General features: G+C 38.8%; 1 protein-coding gene across 2 annotated transcripts in view; it reads right to left on the bottom strand.

Annotated features, from left to right (window-relative positions):
• Positions 1 to 19,265, bottom strand: part of GRID2 (glutamate ionotropic receptor delta type subunit 2) — a 763,919-nt gene that overhangs the window by 295,055 nt on the left and 449,599 nt on the right. For both annotated transcript variants that reach the window (XM_054202856.1, XM_054202857.1), the window contains one exon: positions 3,877 to 4,082. In XM_054202856.1, the coding sequence (XP_054058831.1) occupies positions 3,877 to 4,082 (206 nt within the window). The remainder of the gene's footprint in view (positions 1 to 3,876; positions 4,083 to 19,265) is intronic.

The raw sequence follows: 19,265 nt of genomic DNA, 5'->3' as shown, positions 1-19,265 counted from the left end.
TGCTGCTGGGGTGGTATTCCCTCTGTGCAGGGGAAGAACTGACAGCAGCAGATGGTAGCGCCGTCAGCTCTCAGACTAAGGCCCTCCTGAGCTGGCCTGTTAAAACTCCAGCAAAATCCCTGGCCGATGCTAGGGCTCTTATACCCGTGGCTTACTGGATTTTCAATGTGTAAAGTCCTCCACTAGTCGACATCATTTTCCTCTATATCTAAAAAAATGAATCAGCTGTGTCATCCCTCCCTTGTAGTCTTGTTATCAGCTCCTGGAGTCTTTGGACAGACGAACATATTCATATTTCTGCACACAGCTGATAAGGTAGTTTCCTTAGCGAAGCAGAAATAAAGTTGTAAGCAGAGACATACTGACGGCATTTTGGCCCCATTGAGGACACCTGGTATGCTTCCTAAAATCTTGCTTCCCAAAGTTGCTTTGTTATCCCAGAACCTCCGTTGCAACCTGAGTTTCCTGGCCTGCTGCTCCTCCTACCCAGCCTTCTCACACTTGGCTTTACAAGTTATCGCTTTGCAATGCAGACTCAACACAGGGGTGGTTCTCTCTTCCCTAAACGTTTCCTACTGGTTTTTTTTTTGGTTTTGGTTTTTTTGTTTGTTTGAGTTTTTTGTTGTTGTTTTTTTTTTTTTTTTTTGAGATGCTTGCCAAGGCTGACATGGTGATAGACGCTTTTCTTGTTCCAAAGGGTCCCTAGTCTTTTGCTAGAGCATCAGGTGATTTGTTTCTCTTTTTTTCTACTTTCGTTTCCTGCCACTTGACCCTGGCTTTTTGCTTTCATGCTGAGCTGGCAATGACATCCTATTTCTTTTCCTCTATATGGCTTTTCAGACCCTGCAAGTTCATCACAGATCAGAAGAAAAACCCCACCCCAAAATAAAAAAGCCAACAAGTGGCACACAATTCACATCAGTCACCAGTGCTGTCAGATAGCATATCTGACACAAATTTTTGTGCAAGACGGTTGGTTCTGAGGTGCTTTTCAGTAATCACAAGAGTTTCAATGGGAATATTTTGCTTCACCTATGAGACCTGGCTGATTATTTGAGGGTGCAGAAAGACCTCACCCTACTGAAAAAGACCTGAACAATTCACCAGTATATCCCTGGCAAAGAATTTTCTCAGGTGCTGCCACAAACTGCTCTAGGGAGAGGACCCAGTCTCCACTAGCTCCATAGCCCCATTGAATGTCAGTATTTCAGCAAAATTTTTTGCCTTCTCTCCCTGCATCCCCAGCTCAAAGCAATGAAGGACATTACAGAATTTGGCTGGTCCCTCCCTCTCTTAACATGAATCCTTTAGCCAGTACGGAGAGATGCTTTGATACCTGCTCCCAAGTCTTCCTGCCTTTCCATGCCCTGTGGAGGGCAAATTAATGCATAATGGTTAAAGAGTAGCTGGGGTTTTATCTCCACAGCCAGAACAGTGTATTTGAGTCTTAATCTCTGTTTTCTTCAGTATATAAGTACAGGTCTCATCTCTGCAAGCTCTAGAGATGCAAAAGCTGGAGAGAAAGAAGGGATCTAACGTTACAAAGCAATGCTGCTTTACAAAAAAAAAAAAAATTCAAAGCCAGAATGTTCTGTCTTAAAAATAAGAATTTCAAAGAGTCAGAATAAAGATAAATTCTACCACAAGGAATCTCCAATTTACAGACTGCCTATTTACATAGGCCAGTGTCTGACTATTTACCCTGGAAAAGTTGTTACTTGCATAGTAATCAAGCCCATGCTTAGTACAGCTGTTGCAGAGTGAATGAACCCTCTTCTCAGGCAAACAATGAGGGAGTTCAGCCAAATCAGTTGTCTAAGAAGGGACCAAGCAGCAGAGATTATGTGAGGTCTGGGGAGAGAGCCTGACAGCTGAACCCAACGAGGCAGCCAAAACCACCTCCTGGTCAGAAAAGCCATAAAAAACCCAAGGGCTTGTCTACATATGCAGTTGTTTCTTATTAACTTTGTAAGGTTTACATGCTAAATCCACTAGGCTAAACCAAATTTCCAAGTTAAACTGGTCATGCACAAGGCGCAGTCTTTGGAATAACCATGTCCACACTGGAACTATTTAGGAATATCTTAATCCGTTGACAGTGCATAGGCTTTGTAACTTGTTTGCCCATAGAGTACAGCTGCTGGTTCAACTGCAAAATAACAGTTTTTAATATCCATTGGCAAAACTACCCTAGTAAATTTCTCCTTGCACAGGCACTGAGTGTTGGAGTGCAGCTGTTGTGCAATTCATTCCCCCCAATAACAGAAATAAAGTACAGCAGTAAACATACTTCTGTGTGAGTAACTCTACCTATTGAGAGGCTACTACTGTCAATTTTACCAGTCACACATCATACCTCACACATCATACCTCACATCATACCTCAAATAAATGCTGGGGTAGGCGGGTGTGGTTTTGGTGGTTTTAGTTGTTTTTTGGTGGTTTGGGGGGTTTTGAGTGGCCAGTGCCAAAGTGAGAACTCTAAACCAGTTTATTTTGACAACTTTTTACATTCTTGACAACACATATATATGGCGACTTCAAGAGATGACAATGACTTTGTTACTGTGCTTGAGCGTGTAAAAATAAATGATAAAGCGTATATTTTAAAAAATAGTGTTCATCTTTAGGAACAATATGTGAATTTTGTCTCCCTGAGTTATTGCAGTTAGAGCCCTGAACCCTTCTGCTTTGAGGTTGAAATGTGAAATATCTTACAATGCCACTTACTGAAAAACAAAACATTTGTGACTTGGGTGGCAAAAACAGTGCAGAACAATCTAAAACATGTCCACAAATTGTTTACATCTTATAAGGCACTGTAGACGTTTGGATAGAGCAGCAAACCCTCATTACTCAGAATTAGCAACCTTCAGTGTGTTATGATGACAACAGAATGCCTAGCCAAAGAAAAAAAACTCAAAAAGAAACAAAAAGGCCTCTTCCAACTAATGTTCTTAAAAGGCATTCACTTGAGACTGCATATGCAGAGACAGTTTTTAAGTCTCAATTTCTGAAGACCTAGATAATGGGAAAGTACAAAAAAAGTAATGCAAGTTACAAATAGATCCAAAGAGAAATTATTGCACAGAGAAAGTGTATTTCTATGGAACTGAAAACAAATATATTCTCAACCATTGATTGATGATGAAGAGTAGACAAGCATGTAAAAAACCACATTTGAAACAGCACAGCACTGTGTAAAAAGAACCATGCTGTTAATTTAAAAAAATTATACAGGTCATAATTGAATGTGATATGCAAGTCTTCCGTCTATAAATCTGAAGAGCTTTTTGAAAATTCTGTCCATATTGCTTGCAGCTTTTGTTTAAATACAGAAGCATAACTTTAGCCTATTGTCTTAAATCCAATCCTTCATAAATTTGATTACGTTACTACTCCTCAGTGGTGCAAACCAGATCATTACTGAACATTATTTTATATAAAAAAAAAAATGAAATGCCAATCTGGTAAACACGTGTTGTCCACAAATACATATTATAGATATATAAGCAATAATAAAGTTTTTGTCAGTTGTAAAGGTCTTTTAGTGAGGAACACAATGAGCAAGGAAACAGCAATACAATATCCACGAGTTTCAAACCAAAGTTTGAGGGCTAATTCTTCTGCATATTTCCTAAATGCTTTTGCTCATGCACAATGTAGTGATACTGTTCTATACGCACATTTATGAGCATGAAAAAACATCCTTGCACAATGATCTTGGAAGAGAGAATATTTAAATTTTTAGTTGGGGTTTTGGGGTGGTATTTTTTTTGTTTGATTGCGTTTATGAACTCAAATGAACTGGATCTTTTGACAAATAGCTGCAGTCTTGGTCAACAAAACAAGAAGTTACCAGTAATAAACACGTACCTCTGTTATGAATGATTTGGCTGTTGAGGGGTTCATTACAAGAATAGCCCGTCTCAGAGTGTCCCGGTAACGGTTCAGTTCTTCTATTCGCATAGTGGCAAAGAGCCCCGTGATCATTTTATTGATGTTGTTTTCTACTTTCTGCAATGCTACATCCATTCCCTGTTGAGATACTTTATCCAAGAACTCTTGTATTCCACGGATATCTAGAAAAATCAAAAGCCAAACAAGATGTTAATTGGCAAGTGGAAAAAAGACACAAATAACTGTTCAGTTCATCTCACAGAAGTGTTTTGTTCAGTGTCAGGTAGACCTCTATGGGCTTTCACTTGATATTTATTGGAGCTCTTCCGGAGTTATGCTCATGGTATTGCTCAAAGTACTAAAAGAGGAGAAAGAATGGCCACACATCAGCTACTGTCCAACAGAACCACTACAAAACAAACCTACAAATATTTCTAGCAACTTTCTGAATTTGGTCATTGGATCATCACGCTTATTCCTTATTTTTCTTAATAGACTTTCGTGTTAAAATCCATAAACAGTGAAGCTACAATGACCGTAACACACAGGGCTTCCTTTGAGCGAGGGCTGTCAGAGAGCAACTGATGGGGGAGGAAAGTAGGAAGTAGAGTGTTTTCTTTTGCACGGCTCAAAATTATGTTATCCACTGCAACACTATGTAGCTTAAAAGTTTCTAAGTGAAGCTTGGGCTGTTCACTCATCAAAAAGTCTTAATGTGGTTCTAAATTGCGCAGCTATTTATTTCCTTCAAAAACAAAACCCAAGCCAGACACGTAGTTGCAATGGTACTGCCTGCTCGCGTCTGATACCGCCGCTGATGGCTGAATTTAAACAAGTTCTTCCACAGCAAACTGCTCTAGCAGAGCTTTCTGGCTCACTCCAAGTAAATCCCTCTTTAAATATGACTTGGAAAGGAAGACTGGATCAGCAAAATGCTAGCTGTGTTCACCACCTATCTTGTAATATCTTTAATGTCTCTCTCAAACTAGAATGGCTGGGTACTCTCACATTGTGATGCTACCTCAAGCTGGTCCAAGCCTTTGAAAGGCCTTTTCCGGTAGTGAATTCCACAAGAGTGAGCAAAAAGCTTGTTTGTTTGTTGCTTTGGGTTTTTTTTCCTGATCTTTTGAATGGCTTTATCCAAAAAAACAAGATGAGCTTAAAATTCAAAATCATTCAATGATTTCACAAGACAGAGCAGGACATCACCACAGGAAAACATCTCCAGCTTCACTGAGTCCTCGCTCTCTGACCCCTACTCACCACTGCAGTTTCTCAGCCTTCCTTCTGGAGCTAAATCACCAGTTCCCTGATGTGACTCCTCTCCCCAGCAGCCACTCAGACCTGCTCTAACAGAGGACATTCACCAAGAAAACCTCCCTTCTCTGCCCGCACACCCATCCGATCTCATTTAGAGGAACAAGGTGTAGCCTTAGAGTCAACAAAACAGACACTGACTGACACAGGCATTAGTTATTAAAAATAAATAATAATAAAAAAGGAAATCAGTAACCCAACATAAAGAAGAAACATTTCTTTGAAAATAGAAGTTCCTCAGGTTTAGGAGGGCATTTGTGGTTAAAATTCACCAAAAAAATATTTCTCCCATTAGAATACCAAATCTGGACTCTCCTAGGTGTGTGCTGTTCAGTCCCACCCCTGCTGGACTGCAGTTCCTGCTCTGCTTCCCTCCTACATCACTGGTGCTCTATCAGTGCCTTGTCTCAATTGCTGGTTTTCCAGGGGAACAGTCAGACCTGAGGTCACAGGTGGATCATGCACCTTTCTTCACAAAACATCTTCCATTTGAGAAAGCTTCCAATTAGATTTTCACAACTGCTTGTCTATGCTGAGATCTTTCATCCTCATCTATCATCTTCTCCTACTCCCTGCCCTTCTTATACGAAGGAGGGGTGCGTGTGTGTGGTGTGTGCAGAAGGCTCTATTTAATCCTAACATGGGTTGAGTAAATATGGAATAAAGAATGTCACAAGTGTTCATGCTACTGGAAGCACCTTAGATGCAGTTCACACGTGATGTGAGAGGCAGCAAAAGGCTGGAAAAATCAGACTGAAAGCGGACAGGAGGGATGTCTGAGCACAAAAGGCTCTAAGCGCTAGAAGAGATATTACCCAAACAGCCATAAGTGCCACAAGAACAGGGCTGTTGGCTGGCCCTTAGGGTGTTCTATTTTGCAGGTGATACAAGTGACACCACGCTGGTCTATTGTGATAACAGCTCAGGGTAACCCAAGACAAACCACAGAAAATAGCGGACCATGTAGCTGTTGTTTTACTTTATCGAGACTACAGTAGTTACATTCTCATAGGGGTACACTGACAGGTGACAGCTTTTAGAGGAACTGAAGTTCATTTTAAAACCAAGGAAAATAATGAAAATCACTCCTTTTGAGAAAAATATTGTGATGAAGTCCTCTAAAATCTTCCCTCAAAACTGCCTAGACTCCAGCAACCTCCACTAGCTGTCAAGAGAGCAGCACTACCAGCACTCAGCTGTGGTCAGTCCTGCAAACATGAAGCACGCGTGGCCAGAGGTCTGGGCTGCAGGGGGAGAACTACGTGACTCCCCACCCCCAGCAAAGCATCAGCAACACGACAAAGAAACCTTTGTGATATATCCTTGAGAAGATTAAGGAGATGTCACGTGTGGATTTAACTTGGGAACTATGGTGGTGAAAGTATAAGATCAATGCAACTAAGCATTGATCTTATAGCAGACCAGCAGACCTAGCTCTGGCTAGGAACCACAGCAGATGAACACTACAAAGCCCAAAGGCAGCCTAGCAGGAATACTCCAGTGTACAGATCTGATGGGCCTAGAGGGAAAAGCTGGAAATACCCGAGGTAGAAATCCTTGTGCTGACTTTGCTGGAAAAAACTGTACCAAAACTAAATTCAAGCTTTCCTCTTTTCCAAGCCTAGTGAACACTCTTTTTACCAAGCTATACATTCGAGGATTTGGGGGGGCCCCAGCATACAGGTTCTGACAAACACAAGTGATTGTGGCGTTTGACTTCAGGTTATGGCAGAATAAGATATCTGAGAAGTTCTGGGTTTCACAGAATTCCAGCAGCCCTATCAAGAAGATCTGGAGCTTAGACATTCACACCTTGATCTGCTTATTTTTGGCCACAAACGGTAGCATAAGAAAAAGAAAGTTCAGTCTCCACAGCAGGAAAAACATTCTGCCTGTCACCCCAGCAGAGATCTGTACTAATTAGAGAGTATTATAGATAGCCATCCTCCTCTGGCACCAGATTACTGAGATACTTCAAATTATAAAGAAATAGCCATGTAATAGTTTATAATCCAACAGCCCACAAAAATAATTCATCCGAGTTAGTCTTGGAGGTCGGAGTGTTACAATTAGCAAGTTGGGTCTCTTGTCTAGAGCTCTAAAGTACCATGAACTGGAAAGAAATGGTATTTTTAATGTTTAAGCTATTTTAGGCATTCAGCACCACAACCCCATTCTTCAGACATTGCCGAAATACCAGTATTACTAAACACTTGAAGAATAGTTTAAACACGAATAAAATACAGCCTTACCCTAAAAATAAAGTTCCATAAGAGAATCAGATACTAATTACAGCTTCTATTTAATATCTAAATCAGGAAAATTAAATTCAATCTAATCAGAGATGTTAGAATTTTTTTGGCACTTTAAATGCCAATTTAAGAAGCAACAAGATTATTTTAACTGCTACAAATATGCCTAGTTTCATGCAAATGATAAAATAATTTCTTTCTACTTTAACCCTTTAGTTCTAAAATTCCTGAGGCTCACCCACTCTGAGAGTTACTCACAACATCCAGACAAATGGAAGAAAATCTGGATAAAACTGACCAGTTGGAGACAAAATTATCGAAGTACAAGAAACACATAAATGGAATCCAGACACACCATCAAAATTTCAGAGGGAAAAGTTACTTAGGCTATGAGAGCCTTTTAAAAAACTCAAATTCTATAGCATAAATCCATACATACTTCACTGACACCAGAACAGGGTAGTCTGGAACTGCCAAACAAAGTTTTGTCTGTCCTTTCAAAACAAGAAAGTAATTTCACTTGACCTGAGTTTATAAACACACTGGAGTTATTGGTTGACATTCTGTATAATCTGTGTTGTCCCAGAAGCCAGATTATGGGATCAAATGGCTTTGTTCACCCCGAATATCTGCAAATATAGATAACGAAACAATTATATTGAATCTTCACCAAATGAAGGGCCAAAAGGGACAGAGATACAGTATTATTCTACTGTTCTACACTTATTAGGTGACCATGCCAACAGTATGGTATCTGTGTGATACATTTTTAGGAAAAGCACCATTCTAATGGAAAAGATACCAAGTCAGCCTGGTCTATTGGGAGGTGTCCCTGCCCACGTCAGGAGGGTTGGAACTAGATGATCTTTAAGGTCCCTTCCAACGCGAACCATTTTGTGATTCTGTGATAAAACTTCTTCACTACTGCTGCCTTTGGCATTGATACAACACAAAACCATGGGCAGGAAATAAATACAGACTTTGCTTATACCTCAGCTTACCCAGTGGAAGAATAGGGATATTGGTGATGCTCACCTGCTGCTATGAAACAGCAGAGAGCAAATAAAAACACCCTGCTATTTAAATGCTATTTAAAGCATGATGGTGCTTCCAGTATTTCAGGAGCAAGTCACTAGCAATGATCATATTCAAAGCGTATGCCAAAGAACAGATGCTGCCACTGAATGGGCAGCATTATCTTTCCTGCGTGGATTGGCGGAAAGTGGCACATATCCACACTGCACTGTGGAATCATCTTTCTAATAGACAAACTCCTTCTGCAGAAAAATCTGGCAAGCAACCTGTGGCACAGATGGCCCGGCTGCGGAGAGACAGGACTGTTCATGTCTGGAACACAGGTGTTTCTCGCCCTGAATTTGCTAGCCAACCTGTTGCCCAGCCAGAAGATGCATTTCTGTTTTCTTTTTAAAGCAGATGAGTCACAGTCATTTCCAGAAACGCAGAAGAGCCACCCATTATCACCAGTATTAATTATTCCCCTTACTTCTGAAAGCCAAAGTTACCACATAGAGACAGACCAATGCTAGAGCCAAAATTGCTATCTCCTCTCCCAACTCATGTCACTATTAGTTAGCGTTATGTTTTCTATTTTTTCCACTGTACAGCCATCACTTCCCCTCTACACATGCATGCACAAGAACATAGCACCATTCTGCAGTCAGATACTCAGCATCAGCTATAGGGTTAAACCAGGCTGGAAATTTAGATAAAACATTACCAAACATTCTCTTTTTAACCAAGATTGTGGCTTATTTAAGCGATTGTGAAGCTGGCTTGGAAAGTCTAATAAACAATGAGCAAGGCAAGCAAAATTTGTCAAGGAGTCTGTTGTAAATGACCTTTCCTGACTACCCATACATAATTATGCCACCACAAGGCAGAGGTCTATAGGAAGGTCTTATGCTCTGCACTGCTGGTGCACAGAAGGTCCAACACTGGACACACCAGACTGGCTTCAGCTGAGGGGCACGTGCAGAGCATCCTGTGTGGGTGAGCACAAGGCCCATGGCCTCCTAAGCTCTGAAGACTGGTATATTCAAATGCAGGTACTCAGCATGACATGACTCAAGCCGAGACCTGAATTCAGGTGCCAGCTTTACCACAGACTTTTCATTACTGTGTCAGTTATTATGGACCTGACCTAAGAAAGAACTTAGGAAATGAAGCGCAAATCGAGTGCAAGCACCTAAATCCACACCATCTTTTCATTGAACAGTCTTTTTGATACTGGAAAAAAATGCAAGAAATAGGTATGTATCTTAAAATGCTGCTGCAGAGCATGCTCAGAGCAGAGCTAAGCATCCTTCACAGACTACGGGTCCTATACCTAAATCTCCTTAAATGCCCAACCTTCCAGGAACATTCAGACCTCACCTGACACAAACAATAGCACCATTTAATGAAAAGCTCAGCAACTGCATGGCAGAAAATATGTGCAGCCAGGTGATAGGGAAAAGGAGACAGTATTTTCAAGAGATCAAGAGGATTTAAAATCCGCAGCTTTTCTCAACACCAGACTACAGGACAAATTGTGTCTTTGTTCTCTTTTCATTGAAGTCTCTACATTGTATATGTGATACACCTTGTACAAGAAGATTCCTGACCTCTGTGACCTGATCTTAAAAAAAAAAAAAAAATAAATTTAGTCCTTCCACAAGTTTGGGTTTTTTTTAATCACTGAATCAGATGGTCTTCTCACTTCTTTGTTCTATCTGGCCCTACATAACTTTCTTCTGCCATCTCTGTTTCTATGCAGAGGAATAATTTCAGAGGGAGCAAGTCCCCCAGTGCATCTTGGGGAAGCCTAATGAACAGGACATCCTAGAACAAAATATGCTGGTGTTCAGGCATATCTATCTCACATAGAAAAACCAGTATGTACATGCAGTAAAGATTTTATAAGCGGAACAAAATGAACAGCAAATAGTAAATAAACAACTCACATGCTAAGTACCTCCTACATCCTTATTAAAAATGAGAAGTCTACATGTAGATTGATGTAGATGCAAAGTTTCTAAAAAAAAAATTCAGACCATACTATGACCAGAAGAGAAAGACGGCACTATTCACCAATGGTAATAAATTAATTTATCCACCTCTGCCATTGTATTCCACCTAAATTACAAGGCGCTCACTGTTACTCAGCACTTTGGTTATCTCAAACCTGGTTTACAGTCATTAGCTCATCCTCCCTTTGATACCATTTCAGATCTCAGAACATTTTCCTCACAGTATCCAGATGATAAATACCAACTGATTCAAGCTGTGGCAGTAAAGGTGAAAGCACCTGTCATAAATACTCTCTGGCTGATTTACACAAAAGACCACTTTATTTGTACAGTTGATGAGAAAAGCCATTGTATAACAAATTACACTGTTCAAATTCTTATCAGGAAAGCTTTATAAGTCTAGCGCAGTGATTCTTCCTTATACAGTGATGGCTAACATGACAGCAACTATTAACTAGGGAAATGCACTGCAGGCAAGGAAGATGTGCAGCTACAGCCAGACTCTGATGGTGCCACTGCTCTGCTTAAAGCCTTGAGCAAAGTGTTTGCATTCCTGTGCACGTGTTGATATTTATTAAGATGGTAAAGATCTAGACTGAGGAAAACAACAATTTAGCACGATGATTCAATAACAGTCCTTCATCCTACTTTCACAGCAGTGGGATTCCCTCTCATTAGTCAGCTTATCTGTAATTCAGTGAACCTCCAAAGTAAACAAAAACACCCATCTACATAGCTCTTTCCTATTAGCATTTGGGAACGGAGAGGGAGCAGTTACCTGAACTGGTTCAGCTTCTAGCTTCAGAGAATATAGCAGTAGTTCAAACTCATTATAAGTAAATTTAGGCTCAAATGTTTAGTTACATATGAAATCTCATTTATATTATCAAAATTTTTGGTGCCTAGCAAGCGGGTATGATATTTCTTGGAGTAAACTGTAAATTTGTAAATGGTAAGAATGACTGTTTTTTTCTTCCATGCTTGCAATTTTATGAAATTTCACATATCCAAAACAAAGAAAACAAGTTTTCCCAAATTTCTTAATATCATCCAGTTGAGAAAAAGGAAGAAAAATATACTTACATATGGTTTTGGTTTGTTTGTTTGTTTGGGGGTTTTTTGGTGGTTTTTTTTTTTTTGGAAGACGTTTCCATTTCAAAACTAAGTAACTTCAATTTTGTTGTCTGTTTGAACTATTGTGGCACTACTGAAATGTCTATGTAATTCTTATTTTAAAGGACTGCCCAAATGTCATCTACATTAGCTACGTTTTGTTTCATCCCATATAGAAATTATTAGAGATTATCCTTTAAACAAGAAAAATCAATATAGATAGCCTCAAGTAGCTGAATTAATGTTGGGAGAGAGATTATAGCTTTTCCAGTTTTGAAATCCTGCAAGACAAGTTTCCACCCTTACAGGTGATTGACACAAGATTTTTCCTTTGAATTTCTCAGTTTTTTAACTGGAAGAAAGAAAAAAAAAAAGCAGAGGATAAAAAAGATAAATAAAATTGAATCCAGAATTAATCCTTAAGAGTATCGGCTGCTACCTTAGCTTCTCAAAAATAGAAAGGGAGTCAGATTGTGATCACCCCTCACTCATGGAGGCTGACAAGCCAACAAATTCTTTTTAACTGTGTAACCTGCTTTGTACCACTTCATTCAATTTTTTTTTTACTACAGTTTGTATTAGAGATTTCCAAAAGACTTCTAAGAGTTGTCCAAGTGAAACAACCTCTTGCAAAGAAAGAAATTTTCCCTGCCTAGTGCCTCCAAAGATGATAATGTCTTAGAGCCTGGGGCTGTTTATCTTCAGCATTTACTTTCCTGTTAAAAATCACACCAAATTTGAAAAATTATACTAAAATCCTACACATCTGTACAACAGAGCTCCTTACCTCTGCCTAGATATAAGCCTTTATTTAATAGCAAGTAACCTATACTTATGTCTGTATGATACACCAACTCTCTCTGTAGGTCTCTACTGCTCTCTGTTGGTTTTCATAAGCATGAGGAACCATGATCCCTTTCCATGATTTCCTTTCCCGTGGGGAACAGCAAATGGACTGTCCTTGAAGACTTCCTGGTAATAAACCAAGAGTGACTATGCGTGTTATAATCTTACTTAACATAAATTGTTCTCTGAGTGTGCATCAATCTGCTCCTCAATAATTTTTTCTGTTGATTAAAAGTTTACACTATGGGAGCAGGAATATTTTATGAGTGTGAAGAATGTAAGTTACTGAAGCGATGCCAATAAACTAAGATTTAGAAAGACTGTAATAAATATTTTCTAGCTTTTTCCTGTCTTTCTGCTTCCCCTTTTTCTCGACTGGTTAAAGCTCTCAGACAGAAGTCTTCTTTTCAGTTTATGATACTACCTGACATTTACGATGTTATTATGCCTAACTCGTACCTTTTTTCCTATGGTGGTATAATTTCTTCCATTCAACATGCAAAGTACTTTGCTCAATACCTTCCTCTTTTGATAATTTCCTTTATTTAGCTGCAAAATATCAGTTTACAAACTCAATTTTAATACTTCTGAGAAGATGATAAACCAATGTGTTGAGAGTTGAAAAATACTTAGCAAACAGCAATGGAGTTTGACACAAGGGTCACGTATTCAAGTCTTCTTGAAATAAGTCACTTTTCTGACACTTGCAGGCTATGAATATACAAAAGAAATCTCACACCTGTGTCAAACCTTGAGAGATCACCTCATTTACAGCCATTACCCATTACACAGATATTAGGAGAACATCTACAGTTTTATTTTGACCTCAGCACTGAGGTTATAGATGTAATAAAAAATTTGGTCTTCTTTCCTTACTAACACCACACAGATAGCTGTCAGGCCCAGCCTTCAAATACTTTATCTATTCCATCCTTAAAGACAGCAACATGAGAGAATGACAAACCCTCTCTAACCTTCCTACATATTCAGTTATAGCTCCTGGATGCATTTCCCCAAGTATTGTGTAGTCCAAAAGCAGAAGCATGGCCATTGTTCCACTAGAGAAATTTTATAGAATAGTTCAGTTGTCTCAGAAGTTGAATAATTTTAGGGTCAACCAAATATATATATTCAATTTCCAGTGCCAATGTCAACCAGCAAAAGCAAGCTGTTATGAAAGTTCTCACAAGCAACTGCTAACTTGCAATATAATTAAGTGACACATTAAAGTCACACAGATGAAGAATACATGTTCCTTTCCTTATCTGTATGACAACATAAATACTAATGGGAAAAAAAAAAGTTCAAGAATAAGCTTGAATTAATTATATGTTTATTGAGGCACAGTGATGTAAATGATCATGGAAAGTTGGCAAAGACCCAGATGAGTAATAAACAGTTTTAAGACTGTCTGGAGGCAGACTTGAGAATATTATAGTCATCAGGCAGCTGAAAACAGCCTCAGGGTAATTATAAACATTTGCAATCGATTAAAGAGAGTATGATTCTTTTATGAATCTTTATTAAACTTGCGTTAAAACTTTAAATGATTTGAAAATGTTATGTTTTTGAGCACATCTTTGTGAGTGGTTATCATACATTTATTTCTGTAAAATGTGTATGCAGGAAAGCGTCAATGGAACTTTATACAGTTTTTAAAGGGGATACTAGGAATCCAGAGCCCATACGTACAGATGGGCATCATCTCAGAATGTCACCCCTTTTACAACACAGGAGGCAGTCTCTCTGCAAGCAGGTCAGCCTTTCAAGTTCCAGGTATAAACCCTTCTTTTCCAGGATCTTTAAAAAACAGTACTCCAATCCTATAGCATTACACTCAATTTTTTCTAAAACAAACACCTTTCTGGGGCAGGGATGGGGAAAATGCTCTCTTTTATCTTCATAGTTTCACAGACCTCTGTGCTTAGTCTGGAATCCTCACTAATACAGCTCTCCTCCTTGAGATTGTATTTCATTTTGTGTCTTTCTTAAAAATCACAGAATGATTCGGGTTGGAAGGGACCTTAAAGATCACCTAGTTCCAACCCCCCTGCCATGGGCAGGGACACCTTCCTCTAGACCAGGTTGCTCAAAGCCCCATCCAGCCTGGCCTTGAACACTTACAGGGATGGGGCAGCCACATTAGTGATGTCACCAAGTACCTCACACTACTGCCTTCATCCTTTCCTGGTGCACAAATAATCTGAAACCCCTGTGTATGCTGAGGAGCAAGAGGAGAGATCCGTGAGGAAGTTTCTGTGAGATGGATACCCTCTAAACTTTCCTACTGCTAACCTCCTCTCTTGCCTTTCAGCAAAGTCTTCAATTACTTCTTCAGTCTCCATTTGCTATGGCAATGCCTCCTTTAGCCTCACAGAGCAAATCCCCGTCATAGCCTCAATACGTGTTTTGGTTTTGTGGTTTGTTTTTTTTTTTTTCTTCAGAAAAGTTAAAATTAAATTACCACCTAAGGGAATGGCAAATATCCACTGCCAAATATACGTGATATTAGTAGGAAGGTCAAAAAAACTGTAAGCAAAGGTATCTTGGTCCTGAAATCAGTAAGCATGCACGAATCAACAGTGATGGCTGTATATCAAAGGCACACTGGGTTGAAAAATACAAGGTTAGGGCAGAAATTTGGATAGAGAAGTGAGGTTTCTTAACTTTTTTTTTTTAAATATAAAATACAGAAGAGTTTTAAAGTATAGCTGCTGCTACAAAAGAGAATAGGAAATAAAACAACATTAATTCTCCAGAAAAATTCATATTCCCCCAACCTTTCTAGATAAAATGAAGAATCTGTCTGTCTGTTTTGGTGCCAACAAAATATTAAAAATAAATATTTCCAAACAGCTAGACTTTCTCCCTTTTATCTTAGAAATGTAGAGATACCTACACTGTAAATTGCACGAAATTCATAATTATGTTCTTGCAATGATTGACTGGTTTCTTCATAAAGAATTTACTACTACAGGAAAGTATCTACCTATTCCTGGAAAATACAGTGAACTGTAAACTACCTGAAGAGTAAGATATGAATTACAAAAGCTTGCCCCTTGTTGATACACCACAGAGATAAAAACCAACAATATGCTGGGATTCTAGGTCAATTACTCTGTTTATATAGCCTGAATTCACACATTCAGATCTCAAACAACTATATAATTTGTTTTCCTGTGCATTTGACTGTGTAAGGGTCTTTTTCATGTTACTATTTGGGGACTTGCCACTGTCAGATGCCAGCCTGTGAGTGTGGCAGGATTTGCTGTTTCAAACTGCATTTTGTTTTGCTTTGAACTTGAAGCCATAAAGTAAAGATGTAATAACTTGCCAAAGCTTACTCAAAACATTCACAGATGTCAGTGGCTCTTTTTACAAATCTAAACTTTGCAATTTACAACGGTATAAGTTACACATTTATAGCATCCAGTCTGAAAAATGCCTTCACTGAAAAGGTGCTGATGGTCCTAAGGAAGAGTTCAGAGACCTCATGGAGGAACTGCCCAATCTCTACACCAGCTTGTAAGAAGGAGATGCACAGCTATCCTCTGCAGCAGGATAATCCTACGGTTTGAGCTGAGCAGTCAAGAATAAAAAGAGTAGGAGCCAATTTGGCTGCTTAGATGAAGTAAACTTGGCTTGTACATACTGTGTGGACAGTAATTTTAATAGCAGGTTGAGAAAGGCATCAATCTACTGCATAATTTTGCTGCATTTCATGCCGCCTACTCTTTAACTGTGTAAGAAGACTGTCCTTAATGGTATTTGAAGCAGCACAAAATTGTCCTTGAATACTTTAATATCCTCATATGAAATTTTCTTAAAGAAAATCAGATTTCATGTCCTGGGCAGGCCTTTATCTTGTTTGATCTCAAGGAACAAAACACACTGAATATGAGGGGACTGACTGCACTATTTTCACTGGGCATTTGATCTAGATCATCCCAGCAGAGAGCAAGGATGGGGGGAAAGACGACTCATATTTTTGATTTTCACAAGTTCATCTGAGTTCATACACTAAAGGTAAAGATAAAATTGTAGTAAATGAAGTACAAACACCACCTAAGGCTGCTCAAGTGAAAGTGTTCTCTTTTCTTATCTCCTCACTCATTAACTATTATTGCGTGTTAGCGTCACTTTTGTTACTGGCAAGGATCTACCACTGACAAAAGACTACAGCTTTACTAAAATATGTTAGTAGTTACTCAGCTTAACTAAGCCAACAGCAGAAAAATACTCTTTTGTTTATTATCAAGGTGCCTTTTGTTTTGCTTTGTGTTAGAATAGTCAGCCTACCTCCAATTTTACTTGGAAAAAAGCTATCAGTGAAAAACTTAGTTGTCAATTATTTTGGAAATGCATTTCTACATCACTTCTTCAACACCCAGCTGGTTATGACTTAATGAAAGAATTGCTTCCTTCAGAGACTTTAACATTCTTTGTTAGTAAAGAACCTTTAAGTAGTCTTGAATCATCTAGCATTTAGATAGAAGAAGTGCTAAAATGTTAAAACTGAATATACTTATCTACTCATATTCAAAAAAAGAATTTGGAAGTTCTAAAAAAGGACAATATTGGGGAAATAACTCAGCTCTGCAGAAAGATACACTTCCAATTATAAATAATTCTCTAGCTCTCTGATAATGAAAAGGAATCTATCATAGACTGCAAGATAAAAATCAAAAGTGTTTCAGTTCATAGGATTAAAAAACTATAATATTGATAAATTGACACATAAATGGTTGCAGCCTCTTTTAAAGGTGTAAGGCATGTGGTTTAGCACAGTATTTACTTTGGATATGAGCCCAATTTTACTCTAGGAAAAATTATTTTAAATTCGAAATGCACATTTTCTTTCACAGAGCAAAATTATTACTGGAAGTAATTTCAGTAATACAACTAAAGTATTTTGTTATGAATATTTAAATTAAATCACTATACAAAATAATTCCTCAGAAAGGAAAGCATTGGAATTCTGCTGGTTGCTGGAACCAGTTTAACAGCGTTTTCATGTTTTCTAACTTACAAAAAAGATGGCAACGGTGGGGAAAAAAAATCAAGGATTAACAATATCAGAATCTATATTCCCATTAATTCTCAAGTGCCATTTACTGCTATGGAGACATCACTTAAGGTTATGATATACACCTTGAGAACGAAAGATCACCACATACAAAAAAAACCCACCCACTGGGGCAAGAAATTGCTCTGTTTGCACAAGTGTCAGTTCTGCAGAGGACTGTGCAGAACGTGTCAATAATCTCTTCCTAATATGAATTTACTCCTAATGCAAGTGTTGATCTCCCACCTACTTTAATATTTAATACTAAATGTTATGTTAAAATGTCTAATATTAACTGCTGCGAGCAGTTAAACTGAGCAAAGCTTCCAACCAGAATTTGATTTTAGGTCTGTATCAGCTAAGAAAAGAAATAAATCTCATATCATGGCAGATCCTTTCAGGCAAGCTGAGGAATGGGACTGGGATCTTCCAGAGGGAATTGCAAGCTGCACTGACACTTTGACGAACAGGATGGCTTAGCCCTGGACCTCCACCCCATGTCTGTATGCCCGGTCTTGATTTCTTTCTAGAACAGGCACAGAAACTAACAGCAATGTTCCCTTCCTCAGTCTCTTCTGGGCTTCTTGGGACATCTCTCTCTTATAAAACCCAAACTGGTGTTGTGTGCGTTTGTTTTTTTTAAAAAAGTATTTCTATCTATAGACCCATGTAAATGAATGGCTTTATCAAACATCACAGAATCGTAGAATAATTAGAGTTGGATGCGACTTCAGGAGGTCACATTGTCCAACCTCCCGCTCAAAGCAGGATGTATATGGAATTCAGACTTTTCCACTCTATGATCCATTAACAAATGATTCCAGCACCTCTTTTCACACCCTGAATTTCTCTGCCCCTCCCTGTGTGCAAGCCCCTCTTTGGTCAATATAGAAGCCGGGAAGAGAAAATTTGCACTGCTGACATACTGGAAATGCTTTGAGTATATTAATAAAATAGCAGAAAAAGGGGAGAAAGTGACATAATTTGTTAAGGTTTATAATAAGCTCCTGGCAAGATTGCTCTCTAGGGACTGCTAAGAAAATAATGTCATCACAGGTACGAGGAAAACTACTGCCATAGATCAAAAAATGGCTAAGAGAATTAAGAATAGGAAAAACACTTTGTCAAGCCTAATGATTTCACCTGAAACAGGGTAGTGAGGCATCAGAGAGGCATTCCAGTATGAGCGAGCAAAGGGACTGGAGAGACAGAGAACTCTCAGGGTAATGGGAATAACAAGAGAGGCCTCGGGTAAGAGATGGTGATCTGAAACTTCTGCTCCCTTGTTCCTTATTAAAAGTGGAGGAGGAGATAGTCAACGACATCAGCAACATAAAATTTTATAAAGAAACTGTAGGAAGCTTAAAGAGAATATAGAAACTGCTTGGTGCCCTAGGATAGCTGTTGAAATCAAGGATTTGTCACAATTTAAAAAAAAACATTATACTTTTGTACAGATAATAGCCCTATTCAGAGTTGCAGGTTATCTTAAAACTCAGGTTGCATTAAAAATCTTTCTGGTCATGGTGTTAGTCACAAACTACGTACGCACACAAACAAACAAACAAAAAACCCACCACACAAAAAACCCCACAACAGAGATTCCCAAAAAACCCACCCAAAATACCCAAGCCGCACAAATGACTAGAAAGGGGACAGACTGCTCAGTATATACAACTGAAGACTTCTTTTTTCCACCTTCTCAAGAGGTACATGACAGTGATCACTGATCACAGTCAGATT

Source organism: Rissa tridactyla, chromosome 5 (genome assembly GCF_028500815.1).
Source record: "Rissa tridactyla isolate bRisTri1 chromosome 5, bRisTri1.patW.cur.20221130, whole genome shotgun sequence".
In the NCBI taxonomy this organism is placed as follows: domain Eukaryota; kingdom Metazoa; phylum Chordata; class Aves; order Charadriiformes; family Laridae; genus Rissa; species Rissa tridactyla.
Note: the sequence above shows the minus strand (reverse complement) of the source record. Positions and strands in the feature narration are given on the sequence as shown.